The 13,989-nt window shown below is 42.8% G+C and overlaps 1 protein-coding gene across 1 annotated transcript in view; it reads right to left on the bottom strand.

The window, feature by feature from the left end:
- Positions 1 to 2,450: 2,450 nt before the first annotated feature.
- Positions 2,451 to 13,989, bottom strand: part of LOC141213674 (basic phospholipase A2 PLA-B-like) — a 28,018-nt gene continuing 16,479 nt past the window's right edge. The window contains exons 3-4 of the mRNA XM_073665274.1: positions 5,481 to 5,581; positions 2,451 to 2,719 (exon numbers count right to left, since the gene is read on the bottom strand). Of these exons, the coding sequence (XP_073521375.1) occupies positions 2,535 to 2,719; positions 5,481 to 5,581 (286 nt within the window). The 3' untranslated portion in view covers positions 2,451 to 2,534. The remainder of the gene's footprint in view (positions 2,720 to 5,480; positions 5,582 to 13,989) is intronic.

Genomic DNA, 13,989 nt, shown 5'->3' with positions numbered 1-13,989 from the left:
AATCAGGATCAGTAATATAATGTATGTACACAGTGACTGCACCAGCAGAATAGTGAGTGCAGCTCTGGAGTATAATACAGGATGTAATTCAGGATCAGTAATGTAATGTATGTACATTGTGACTGCACCAGCAGAATAGTGAGTGCAGCTCTGGAGTATAATACAGGATGTAACTCAGGATCAGTAATGTAATGTATGTACACAGTGACTGCACCAGCAGAATAGTGAGTGCAGCTCTGGAGTATAATACAGAATGTAACTCAGGATCGGTAATGTAATGTATGTCCACAGTGACTGCACCAGCAGAATAGTGAGTGCAGCTCTGGAGTATAATGCAGGATGTAACTCAGGATCAGTACAGGATCAGTAATGTAATGTATGTACACAGTGACTGCACCAGCTGAATAGTGAGTGCAGCTCTGGAGTATAATACAGGTTGTAACTCAGGATCAGTAATGTAATGTATGTACACAGTGACTGCACCAGCAGAATAGTGAGTGCAGCTCTGGAGTATAATACAGAATGTAAATCAGGATCAGTAATAAAATGTATGTACACAGTGACTGCACCAGCAGAATAGTGAGTGCAGCTCTGGAGTATAATACAGGATGTAATTCAGGATCAGTAATGTAATGTATGTACATTGTGACTGCACCAGCAGAATAGTGAGTGCAGCTCTGGAGTATAATACAGGATGTAACTCAGGATCAGTAATGTAATGTATGTACACAGTGACTGCACCAGCAGAATAGTGAGTGCAGCTCTGGAGTATAATACAGAATGTAACTCAGGATCGGTAATGTAATGTATGTCCACAGTGACTGCACCAGCAGAATAGTGAGTGCAGCTCTGGAGTATAATACAGGATGTAACTCAGGATCAGTACAGGATCAGTAATGTAATGTATGTACACAGTGACTGCACCAGCTGAATAGTGAGTGCAGCTCTGGAGTATAATACAGGGTGTAACTCAGAATCAGTAATGTAATGTATGTATACAGTGACTGCACCAGCAGAATAGTGAGTGCAGCTCTGGAGTATAATACAGGATGTAACTCAGGATCAGTAATGTAATGTATGTACACAGTGACTGCACCAGCAGAATAGTGAGTGCAGCTCTGGAGTATAATACAGGATGTAACTCAGGATCAGTACAGGATCAGTAATGTAATGTATGTACACAGTGACTGCACCAGCAGAATAGTGAGTGCAGCGCTGGAGTATAATACAGGATGTAACTCAGAATCAGTAATGTAATGTATGTACACAGTGACTGCACCAGCAGAATAGTGAGTGCAGCTCTGGAGTATAATACAGGATGTAACTCAGGATCAGTAATGTAATGTATGTACACAGTGACTGCACCAGCAGAATAGTGAGTGCAGCTCTGGAGTATAATACAGGAGGTAACTCAGGATCAGTAATGTAATGTATGTACACAGTGACTCCACCAGCAGAATAGTGAGTGCAGCTCTGGAGTATAATACAGGATGTAACTCAGGATCAGTAATGTAATGTATGTACACAGTGACTGCACCAGCAGAATAGTGAGTGCAGCTCTGGAGTATAATACAGGGTGTAACTCAGAATCAGTAATGTAATGTATTTATACAGTGACTGCACCAGCAGAATAGTGAGTGCAGCTCTGGAGTATAATACAGGTTGTAACTCAGGATCAGTAATGTAATGTATGTACACAGTGACTGCACCAGCAGAATAGTGAATGCAGCTCTGGAGTATAATACAGGATGTAATTCAGGATCAGTAGTGTAATGTATGTACATTGTGACTGCACCAGCAGAATAGTGAGTGCAGCTCTGGAGTATAATACAGGATGTATCTCAGGATCAGTAATGTAATGTATGTACACAGTGACTGCACCAGCAGAATAGTGAGTGCAGCTCTGGAGTATAATACAGGATGTAACTCAGGATCAGTAATGTAATGTATGTACACAGTGACTGCACCAGCAGAATAGTGAGTGCAGCTCTGGAGTATAATACAGGATGTAACTCAGGATCAGTAATGTAATGTATGTACACAGTGACTGCACCAGCAGAATATTGAGTGCAGCTCTGGAGTATAATGCAGGATGTAACTCAGGATCAGTAATGTAATGTATGTACACAGTGACTGCACCAGCAGAATAGTGAGTGCAGCTCTGGAGTATAATGCAGGATGTAACTCAGGATCAGTAATGTAATGTATGTACACAGTGACTGCACCAGCAGAATAGTGAGTGCAGCTCTGGGGTATAATACAGGATGTAACTCAGGATCAGTAATGTAATGTATGTACACAGTGACTGCACCAGCAGAATAGTGAGTGCAGCTCTGGGGTATAATACAGGATGTAACTCAGGATCAGTAATGTAATGTATGTTCACAGTGACGCCACCAGCAGAACATAGATGTTGAATATCCCCCCATCTCGATGATATCACTGCAGCCTTGTTAGTTGTGTCCTCGGTTTTTAATAACAATTAATTGGTGGAATACAGTGTAAAGTTCTTATGAGAACTGATACAATAAATATTAATTTATTCCGAACAACAACTTAATCAACTCTGGTAGATCCGTGCAGCGTTTAATTTTATCATAACACTTTTCTTCATATTTTTTGTTCTCTTCTGAATTCTCGGGGTCCATTAGACATATCGCGGCTTTCCGGTCGCACTCACACATTCGTGAGGCACATACTCCTATGTACCTATTCCAATCTGCGGGAGTAACAGAAACATTTATCATTATGGACGATCCGTGGCTGAGACATGAGACAAAGGATCTGTAATCTGATTTAATAGTGAATGGAGCTGACAACAAATTTCCAGTTTATGTGAAAAGAATGAAAGAAGTTTCATAAAATACCTCAGCCGTGATAAAGCGACTTCTCATTGACTTAATAAAGTTTAATGGCTGCCGATTCTGAATCCAATACTTCTATATCTTTCTAATAGGCTTTCAACCGATTAGTCAAACCGTTTGCACTATGAATGTGGCGTAAAACTGATATTTTGTAACTTCTGCCACTTTTTTGCCAGTTTTAATAACTTTTGATAAGTGGGTGGAGCTTAGTGGAGGGTGTGGTCGAGCACGACCTGACAAATTCATCTATAATATAACGGCGGATGCGTCCCTCAGTCTGAAGCCTTGATAGACTGCGCATGCGTGACGCGCAGTCTGGCTCCACAGAGAAGCAGGCATCCAGCCGTTACAGGTAAGAGGAGTGTATGGCGCCGGAGATCACAGTATGCGTAGACACTGAACACATACCACGATCTCCGGCGCCATACTTACATACTTACTTGACCAGGTGGAGCTTTGCCACGGCGCCTCTCTTCTGGCCGGAGACCGGGGGCGGAGTGAGGCATTGGATCGGCGCATGCGCATAGCACTATCCGGTCCCATTTTACTGAAGACACATTTACAGTGTGTCTTCAACAAAATGGCGCGGACAGCGCGGTGCTACGGCATCACATTCCTCCCCCGGCCTCCGGCAGAACAGGACGCTGCAGCGCTGGAACACAGAGAAGAAAGGTGAGTATAACTGTTTATTTTTTTTTGTATGTGTGTACAGTGTGAAAGGGATGAGGGGGCCACACATACCAGGATTATGGGTTGAGGGGACCATGCATATACCAGGATTGTGGGGTGAGGGGTACCACACATACCGGAATTGGGGTAGTGAGGGGTACCACACATACCAGGATAGGAAGGATGAGGGGTACCACGCATACCAGGATTGGTGGGTGAGGGGTACCACGTATACCCGGATTGGGGGGATGAGGGGTATCACACATACCAGGATTGGGGGGTGAGAGGTACCACACATACCAGGATTGGGGTGTGAGGGGAGCCACGCATACCAGGATTGGGGATGAGGAGTGCCACGCATACCGGGATTGGGGATGAGGAGTGCCACGCATACCAGGATTGGGGATGAGGGGTGCCAGGCATACCAGGATTGGGGATGAGTGGTGCCACACATATCGGGATTGAGGATGAGGGGAGCCACGCATACCAGGATTGGGAGATGAGGGGAGCCACGCATACCGGGAATGGGGATGAAGGGAGCCACGCATACCGGGAATGGGGATGAGGGGAGCCACGCATACCGGGAATGGGGATGAGGGGTGCTACTCATACCGGATTGGGGATGAGGGGTGCCATGCATACCGGGATTGGGGATGAGGGGTGCCATGCATACCGGGATTGGGGATGAGGGGTGCCAGACATATCAGGATTGGGGATGAGGGGAGCCACGCATACTGGGATTGGGGGTGAGGGGAGCCACGCATACCAGGATTGGGAGATGAGGGGAGCCACGCATACCGGGAATGGGGATGAAGGGAGCCACGCATACCGGGAATGGGGATGAGGGGAGCCACGCATACCGGGAATGGGGATGAGGGGTGCTACTCATACCGGATTGGGGATGAGGGGTGCCATGCATACCGGGATTGGGGATGAGGGGTGCCATGCATACCGGGATTGGGGATGAGGGGTGCCAGACATACCAGGATTGGGGATGAGGGGAGCCACGCATACTGGGATTGGGGGTGAGGGGTGCTACGCATACTGGGATTGAGGATGAGGGGTGCCACACATACCGGGATTGGGGATGAGGGGAGCCATGCATACCAGGATTGGGGATGAGGGGTGCCACGCATACCAGGATTGGGGATGAGGGGAGCCACGCATACTGGGATTGGGGGTGAGGGGTGCCACGCATACTGGGATTGGGGATGAGGGGTGCCACGCATACTGGGATTGGGGGTGAGGGGTGCCACGCATACTGGGATTGGGGGTGAGGGGTGCCACGCATACTGGGATTGGGGGTGAGGGGTGCCACACATACCGGGATTGGGGATGAGGGGTGCCACGCATATCGGGATTGGGGATGAGGGTTGCCACGCATACCGGGATTGGGGATGAGGGGTGCCACGCATACCAGGATAGGATCGTGGGGACAGGATGGGGGCAGCACAAATACCAGGAGGGGGGCAGCACATACCAGCATGGGAGACCATATACCAATAAAAATGCTCGCCACCCGGGCGTAGAACGGCTTCAATAGCTAGTTATAATGTATAGCAGGAAAATGGCATAATGTAATATAGAAATAAACTCTGATCCGTGACTACAGCACAGTTCTGTCCCTGGTGCCCGGCAGCTGAACGATGCACCAGATTCACTATGACCTCTATGCTTCTACGGAGCGTCTTACTCCAGCGCACCCGGGATCATAACTGGAAATGAAAACATCAGTTTTGATGAATTAGGGCCGTTATACCTAAAACTCCTATACAAGTTTAATGTCTCTGAATTTAGTGAATGAACTAGAACATTTCTTTAATTCTATCAAGGACTCAAAACTTCTATCTCCATCTAAAAAAATTGTAATCACAGCTGAGGGTTTGTTACATTCGTATCTTATAATGTCACCTTGTGTCCTGACCCCAAAGAGAACGGAGCACTTACCACAAGTGATGGTCCCGTTACTGTAAGTGTAAGTGTATTTCTGATATCCAGTGAAACAGAAAATAATATCGTTATAGCAGCATTGTCGTATATCGCAGCACCTGAGGGAGCAAGAGAGTAATGTCACCGGGGCGAAACTATGATATGTTCAATCCCACCTGGACCCTGGAGCAGTCCTATGTAACAGCACAGATAATGTAGTAGATGTCACCTGCAGTCCTATGTAACACCACAGATAACACAGTGATAACTCTCCGAGTACAGATAATGTAGTAGATGTCACCTGCAGTCCTATGTAACACCACAGATAACAGTGATAACTCTCTGAGTACAGATAATGTAGTAGATGTCACCTACAGTCCTATGTAACATCACAGATAACACAGTGATAACTCTCCGAGTACAGATAATGTAGTAGATGTCACCTGCAGTCCTATGTAACACCACAGATAACACAGTGATAGCTCTCTGAGTACAGATAATGTAGTAGATGTCACCTGCAGTCCTATGTAACACCACAGATAACACAGTGATAGCTCTCTGAGTACAGATAATGTAGTAGATGTCACCTGCAGTCCTATGTAACACCACAGATAACACAGTGATAGCTCTCTGAGTACAGATAATGTAGTTGATGTCACCTGCAGTCCTATGTAACACCACATATAACACAGTGATAACACTCTGAGTACAGATAATGTAGTAGATGTCACATGCAGTCCTATGTAACACCACAGATAACACAGTGATAGCTCTCTGAGTACAGATAACGTAGTAGATGTCACCTGCAGTCCTATGTAACACCACAGATAACACAGTGATAACTCTCTGAGTGCAGATAATGTAGTAGATGTCACATGAAGTCCTATGTAACACCACAAATAACACAGTGATAACTCTCTGAGTACAGATAATGTAGTAGATGTCACCTGCAGTCCTATGTAACACCGCAGATAACACAGTGATAACTCTCTGAGTACAGATAATGTAGTAGATGTCACCTGCAGTCCTATGTAACACCACAGATAACACAGTGATAACTCTCTGAGTACAGATAATGTAGTAGATGTCACCTGCAGTCCTATGTAACACCACAGATAACACAGTGATAACTCTCTGAGTACAGATAATGTAGTAGATGTCACCTGCAGTCCTATGTAACACCACAGATAACACAGTGATAGCTCTCTGAGTACAGATAATGTAGTAGATGTCACCTGCAGTCCTATGTAACACCACAGATAACACAGTGATAACTCTCTGAGTACAGATAATGTAGTAGATGTTACATGCAGTCCTATGTAACACCACAGATAACACAGTGATAACTCACTGAGTACAGATAATGTAGTAGATGTCACCTGCAGTCCTATGTAACACCACAGTTAATACAGTGATAACTCTCTGAGTACAGATAATGTAGTAGATGTCACCTGCAGTCCTATGTAACACCACAGATAACACAGTGATAGCTCTCTGAGTACAGATAATGTAGTAGATGTCACCTGCAGTCCTATGTAACACCACAGATAACACAGTGATAGCTCTCTGAGTACAGATAATGTAGTAGATGTCACCTGCAGTCCTATGTAACACCACAGATAACACAGTGATAACTCTCTGAGTACAGATAATGTAGTAGATGTCACCTGCAGTCATATGTAACACCACAGATAACACAGTGATAGCTCTCTGAGTACAGATAACATAGTAGATGTCACCTGCAGTCCTATGTAACACCACAGATAACACAGTGATAACTCTCTGAGTGCAGATAATGTAGTAGATGTCACATGAAGTCCTATGTAACACCACAGATAACACAGTGATAACTCTCTGAGTACAGATAATGTAGTAGATGTCACATGCAGTCCTATGTAACACCACAGATAACACAGTGATAGCTCTCTGAGTACAGATAACATAGTAGATGTCACCTGCAGTCCTATGTAACACCACAGATAACACAGTGATAACTCTCTGAGTGCAGATAATGTAGTAGATGTCACATGAAGTCCTATGTAACACCACAGATAACACAGTGATAACTCTCTGAGTACAGATAATGTAGTAGATGTCACCTGCAGTCCTATGTAACACCACAGATAACACAGTGATAGCTCTCTGAGTACAGATAATGTAGTAGATGTCACCTACAGTCCTATGTAACACCACAGATAACACAGTGATAACTCTCTGAGTACAGATAATGTAGTAGATGTCACCTGCAGTCCTATGTAACACCACAGATAACACAGTGATAACTCTCTGAGTACAGATAATGTAGTAGATGTCACCTGCAGTCCTATGTAACACCACAGATAACACAGTGATAACTCTCTGAGTACAGATAATGTAGTAGATGTCACCTGCAGTCCTATGTAACACCACAGATAACACAGTGATAACTCACTGAGTACAGATAATGTAGTAGATGTCACCTGCAGTCCTATGCAACACCACAGTTAACACAGTGATAACTCTCTGAGTACAGATAATGTGGTAGATGTCACCTGCAGTCCTATGTAACACCACAGATAACACAGTGATAACTCTCTGAGTACAGATAATGTAGTAGATGTCACCTGCAGTCCTATGTAACACCACAGATAACACAGTGATAACTCTCTGAGTACAGATAATGTAGTAGATGTCACCTGCAGTCCTATGTAACACCACAGATAACACAGTGATAACTTTCTGAGTACAGATAATGTAGTAGATGTCACCTGCAGTCCTATGTAACACCACAGATAACACAGTGATAACTCTCTGAGTACATATAATGTAGTAGATGTCACCTGCAGTCCTATGTAACACCACAGATAACACAGTGATAACTCTCTGAGTACAGATAATGTAGTAGATGTCACCTGCAGTCCTATGTAACACCACAGATAACACAGTGATATCTCTCTGAGTGCAGATAATGTAGTAGATGTCACCAGCAGTCCTATGTAACACCAAAGATAACACAGTGATATGTCTCTGAGTACAGATAATGTAGTAGATGTCACCTGCAGTCCTATGTAACACCACAGATAACATATTGATAACTCTCTGAGTACAGATAATGTAGTAGATGTCACCTGCAGTCCTATGTAACACCACAGATAACACAGTGATAGCTCTCTGAGTACAGATAATGTAGTAGATGTCACCTACAGTCCTATGTAACACCACAGATAACACAGTGATAACTCTCTGAGTACAGATAATGTAGTAGATGTCACCTGCAGTCCTATGTAACACCACAGATAACACAGTGATAACTCTCTGAGTACAGATAATGTAGTAGATGTCACCTGCAGTCCTATGTAACACCACAGATAACACAGTGATAACTCTCTGAGTACAGATAATGTAGTAGATGTCACCTGCAGTCCTATGTAACACCACAGATAACACAGTGATAACTCACTGAGTACAGATAATGTAGTAGATGTCACCTGCAGTCCTATGCAACACCACAGTTAACACAGTGATAACTCTCTGAGTACAGATAATGTGGTAGATGTCACCTGCAGTCCTATGTAACACCACAGATAACACAGTGATAACTCTCTGAGTACAGATAATGTAGTAGATGTCACCTGCAGTCCTATGTAACACCACAGATAACACAGTGATAACTCTCTGAGTACAGATAATGTAGTAGATGTCACCTGCAGTCCTATGTAACACCACAGATAACACAGTGATAACTCTCTGAGTACAGATAATGTAGTAGATGTCACCTGCAGTCCTATGTAACACCACAGATAACACAGTGATAACTCTCTGAGTACATATAATGTAGTAGATGTCACCTGCAGTCCTATGTAACACCACAGATAACACAGTGATAACTCTCTGAGTACAGATAATGTAGTAGATGTCACCTGCAGTCCTATGTAACACCACAGATAACACAGTGATATCTCTCTGAGTGCAGATAATGTAGTAGATGTCACCAGCAGTCCTATGTAACACCAAAGATAACACAGTGATATGTCTCTGAGTACAGATAATGTAGTAGATGTCACCTGCAGTCCTATGTAACACCACAGATAACATATTGATAACTCTCTGAGTACAGATAATGTAGTAGATGTCACCTGCAGTCCTATGTAACACCACAGATAACACAGTGGTAACTCTCTGAGTACAGAAAATGTAGTAGATGTCACCTGCAGTCCTATGTAACACCACAGATAACACAGTGATAACTCTCTGAGTACAGATAATGTAAAGATGTCACCTTCAGTCCTATGTAACACCACAGATAACACAGTGATAACTCTCTGAGTACAGATAATGTAGTACATGTCACCTGCAGTCCTATGTAACACCACAGATAACACAGTGATAGCTCTCTGAGTACAGATAATGTAGTAGATGTCACCTGCAGTCCTATGTAACACCACAGATAACACAGTGATAACTCTCTGAGTACAGATAATGTAGTAGATGTCACCTGCAGTCCTATGTAACATCACAGATAACATATTGATAACTCTCTGAGTACAGATAATGTAGTAGATGTCACCTGCAGTCCTATGTAACACCACAGATAACACAGTGATAACTTTCTGAGTACAGATAATGTAGTAGATGTCACCTGCAGTCCTATGTAACACCACAGATAACACAGTGATAACTCTCTGAGTACAGATAATGTAGTAGATGTCACCTGCAGTCCTATGTAACATCACAGATAACATATTGATAACTCTCTGAGTACAGATAATGTAGTAGATGTCACCTGCAGTCCTATGTAACACCACAGATAACACAGTGATAACTTTCTGAGTACAGATAATGTAGTAGATGTCACCTGCAGTCCTATGTAACACCACAGATAACACAGTGATAACTCTCTGAGTACATATAATGTAGTAGATGTCACCTGCAGTCCTATGTAACACCACAGATAACACAGTGATAACTCTCTGAGTACAGATAATGTAGTAGATGTCACCTGCAGTCCTATGTAACACCACAGATAACACAGTGATATCTCTCTGAGTGCAGATAATGTAGTAGATGTCACCAGCAGTCCTATGTAACACCAAAGATAACACAGTGATATGTCTCTGAGTACAGATAATGTAGTAGATGTCACCTGCAGTCCTATGTAACACCACAGATAACATATTGATAACTCTCTGAGTACAGATAATGTAGTAGATGTCACCTGCAGTCCTATGTAACACCACAGATAACACAGTGATAGCTCTCTGAGTACAGATAATGTAGTAGATGTCACCTACAGTCCTATGTAACACCACAGATAACACAGTGATAACTCTCTGAGTACAGATAATGTAGTAGATGTCACCTGCAGTCCTATGTAACACCACAGATAACACAGTGATAACTCTCTGAGTACAGATAATGTAGTAGATGTCACCTGCAGTCCTATGTAACACCACAGATAACACAGTGATAACTCTCTGAGTACAGATAATGTAGTAGATGTCACCTGCAGTCCTATGTAACACCACAGATAACACAGTGATAACTCACTGAGTACAGATAATGTAGTAGATGTCACCTGCAGTCCTATGCAACACCACAGTTAACACAGTGATAACTCTCTGAGTACAGATAATGTGGTAGATGTCACCTGCAGTCCTATGTAACACCACAGATAACACAGTGATAACTCTCTGAGTACAGATAATGTAGTAGATGTCACCTGCAGTCCTATGTAACACCACAGATAACACAGTGATAACTCTCTGAGTACAGATAATGTAGTAGATGTCACCTGCAGTCCTATGTAACACCACAGATAACACAGTGATAACTCTCTGAGTACAGATAATGTAGTAGATGTCACCTGCAGTCCTATGTAACACCACAGATAACACAGTGATAACTCTCTGAGTACATATAATGTAGTAGATGTCACCTGCAGTCCTATGTAACACCACAGATAACACAGTGATAACTCTCTGAGTACAGATAATGTAGTAGATGTCACCTGCAGTCCTATGTAACACCACAGATAACACAGTGATATCTCTCTGAGTGCAGATAATGTAGTAGATGTCACCAGCAGTCCTATGTAACACCAAAGATAACACAGTGATATGTCTCTGAGTACAGATAATGTAGTAGATGTCACCTGCAGTCCTATGTAACACCACAGATAACATATTGATAACTCTCTGAGTACAGATAATGTAGTAGATGTCACCTGCAGTCCTATGTAACACCACAGATAACACAGTGGTAACTCTCTGAGTACAGAAAATGTAGTAGATGTCACCTGCAGTCCTATGTAACACCACAGATAACACAGTGATAACTCTCTGAGTACAGATAATGTAAAGATGTCACCTTCAGTCCTATGTAACACCACAGATAACACAGTGATAACTCTCTGAGTACAGATAATGTAGTACATGTCACCTGCAGTCCTATGTAACACCACAGATAACACAGTGATAGCTCTCTGAGTACAGATAATGTAGTAGATGTCACCTGCAGTCCTATGTAACACCACAGATAACACAGTGATAACTCTCTGAGTACAGATAATGTAGTAGATGTCACCTGCAGTCCTATGTAACATCACAGATAACATATTGATAACTCTCTGAGTACAGATAATGTAGTAGATGTCACCTGCAGTCCTATGTAACACCACAGATAACACAGTGGTAACTCTCTGAGTACAGAAAATGTAGTAGATGTCACCTGCAGTCCTATGTAACACCACAGATAACACAGTGATAACTCTCTGAGTACAGATAATGTAAAGATGTCACCTTCAGTCCTATGTAACACCACAGATAACACAGTGATAACTCTCTGAGTACAGATAATGTAGTACATGTCACCTGCAGTCCTATGTAACACCACAGATAACACAGTGATAGCTCTCTGAGTACAGATAATGTAGTAGATGTCACCTGCAGTCCTATGTAACACCACAGATAACACAGTGATAGCTCTCTGAGTACAGATAATGTAGTAGATGTCACCTGCAGTCCTATGTAACACCACAGATAACACAGTGATAGCTCTCTGAGTACAGATAATGTAGTAGATGTCACCTGCAGTCCTATGTAACACCACAGATAACACAGTGATAACTCTCTGAGTACAGATAATGTAGTAGATGTTACATGCAGTCCTATGTAACACCACAGATAACACAGTGATAACTCACTGAGTACAGATAATGTAGATGTCACCTGCAGTCCTATGTAACACCACAGATAACACAGTGATAACTCTCTGAGTACAGATAATGTAGTAGATGTCACCTGCAGTCCTATGTAACACCAAAGATAACACAGTGATATTTCTCTGAGTACAGATAATGTAGTAGATGTCACCTGCAGTCCTATGTAACACCACAGATAACACAGTGATAGCTCTCTGAGTACAGATAATGTAGTAGATGTCACCTGCAGTCCTATGTAACACCACATATAACACAGTGATAACACTCTGAGTACAGATAATGTAGTAGATGTCACATGCAGTCCTATGTAACACCACAGATAACACAGTGATAGCTCTCTGAGTACAGATAACATAGTAGATGTCACCTGCAGTCCTATGTAACACCACAGATAACACAGTGATAACTCTCTGAGTGCAGATAATGTAGTAGATGTCACATGAAGTCCTATGTAACACCACAGATAACACAGTGATAACTCTCTGAGTACAGATAATGTAGTAGATGTCACCTGCAGTCCTATGTAACACCACAGATAACACAGTGATAGCTCTCTGAGTACAGATAATGTAGTAGATGTCACCTACAGTCCTATGTAACACCACAGATAACACAGTGATAACTCTCTGAGTACAGATAATGTAGTAGATGTCACCTGCAGTCCTATGTAACACCACAGATAACACAGTGATAACTCTCTGAGTACAGATAATGTAGTAGATGTCACCTGCAGTCCTATGTAACACCACAGATAACACAGTGATAACTCTCTGAGTACAGATAATGTAGTAGATGTCACCTGCAGTCCTATGTAACACCACAGATAACACAGTGATAACTCACTGAGTACAGATAATGTAGTAGATGTCACCTGCAGTCCTATGCAACACCACAGTTAACACAGTGATAACTCTCTGAGTACAGATAATGTGGTAGATGTCACCTGCAGTCCTATGTAACACCACAGATAACACAGTGATAACTCTCTGAGTACAGATAATGTAGTAGATGTCACCTGCAGTCCTATGTAACACCACAGATAACACAGTGATAACTCTCTGAGTACAGATAATGTAGTAGATGTCACCTGCAGTCCTATGTAACACCACAGATAACACAGTGATAACTCTCTGAGTACATATAATGTAGTAGATGTCACCTGCAGTCCTATGTAACACCACAGATAACACAGTGATAACTCTCTGAGTACAGATAATGTAGTAGATGTCACCTGCAGTCCTATGTAACACCACAGATAACACAGTGATATCTCTCTGAGTGCAGATAATGTAGTAGATGTCACCAGCAGTCCTATGTAACACCAAAGAT

The sequence above is a fragment of the Phyllobates terribilis genome, unplaced genomic scaffold (assembly GCF_046119375.1).
Source record: "Phyllobates terribilis strain yellow unplaced genomic scaffold, ASM4611937v1 Scaffold_207__1_contigs__length_3498100, whole genome shotgun sequence".
Classification (NCBI taxonomy): Eukaryota; Metazoa; Chordata; class Amphibia; order Anura; family Dendrobatidae; genus Phyllobates; species Phyllobates terribilis.
This window is presented reverse-complemented; position numbering and strand designations above follow the sequence as displayed.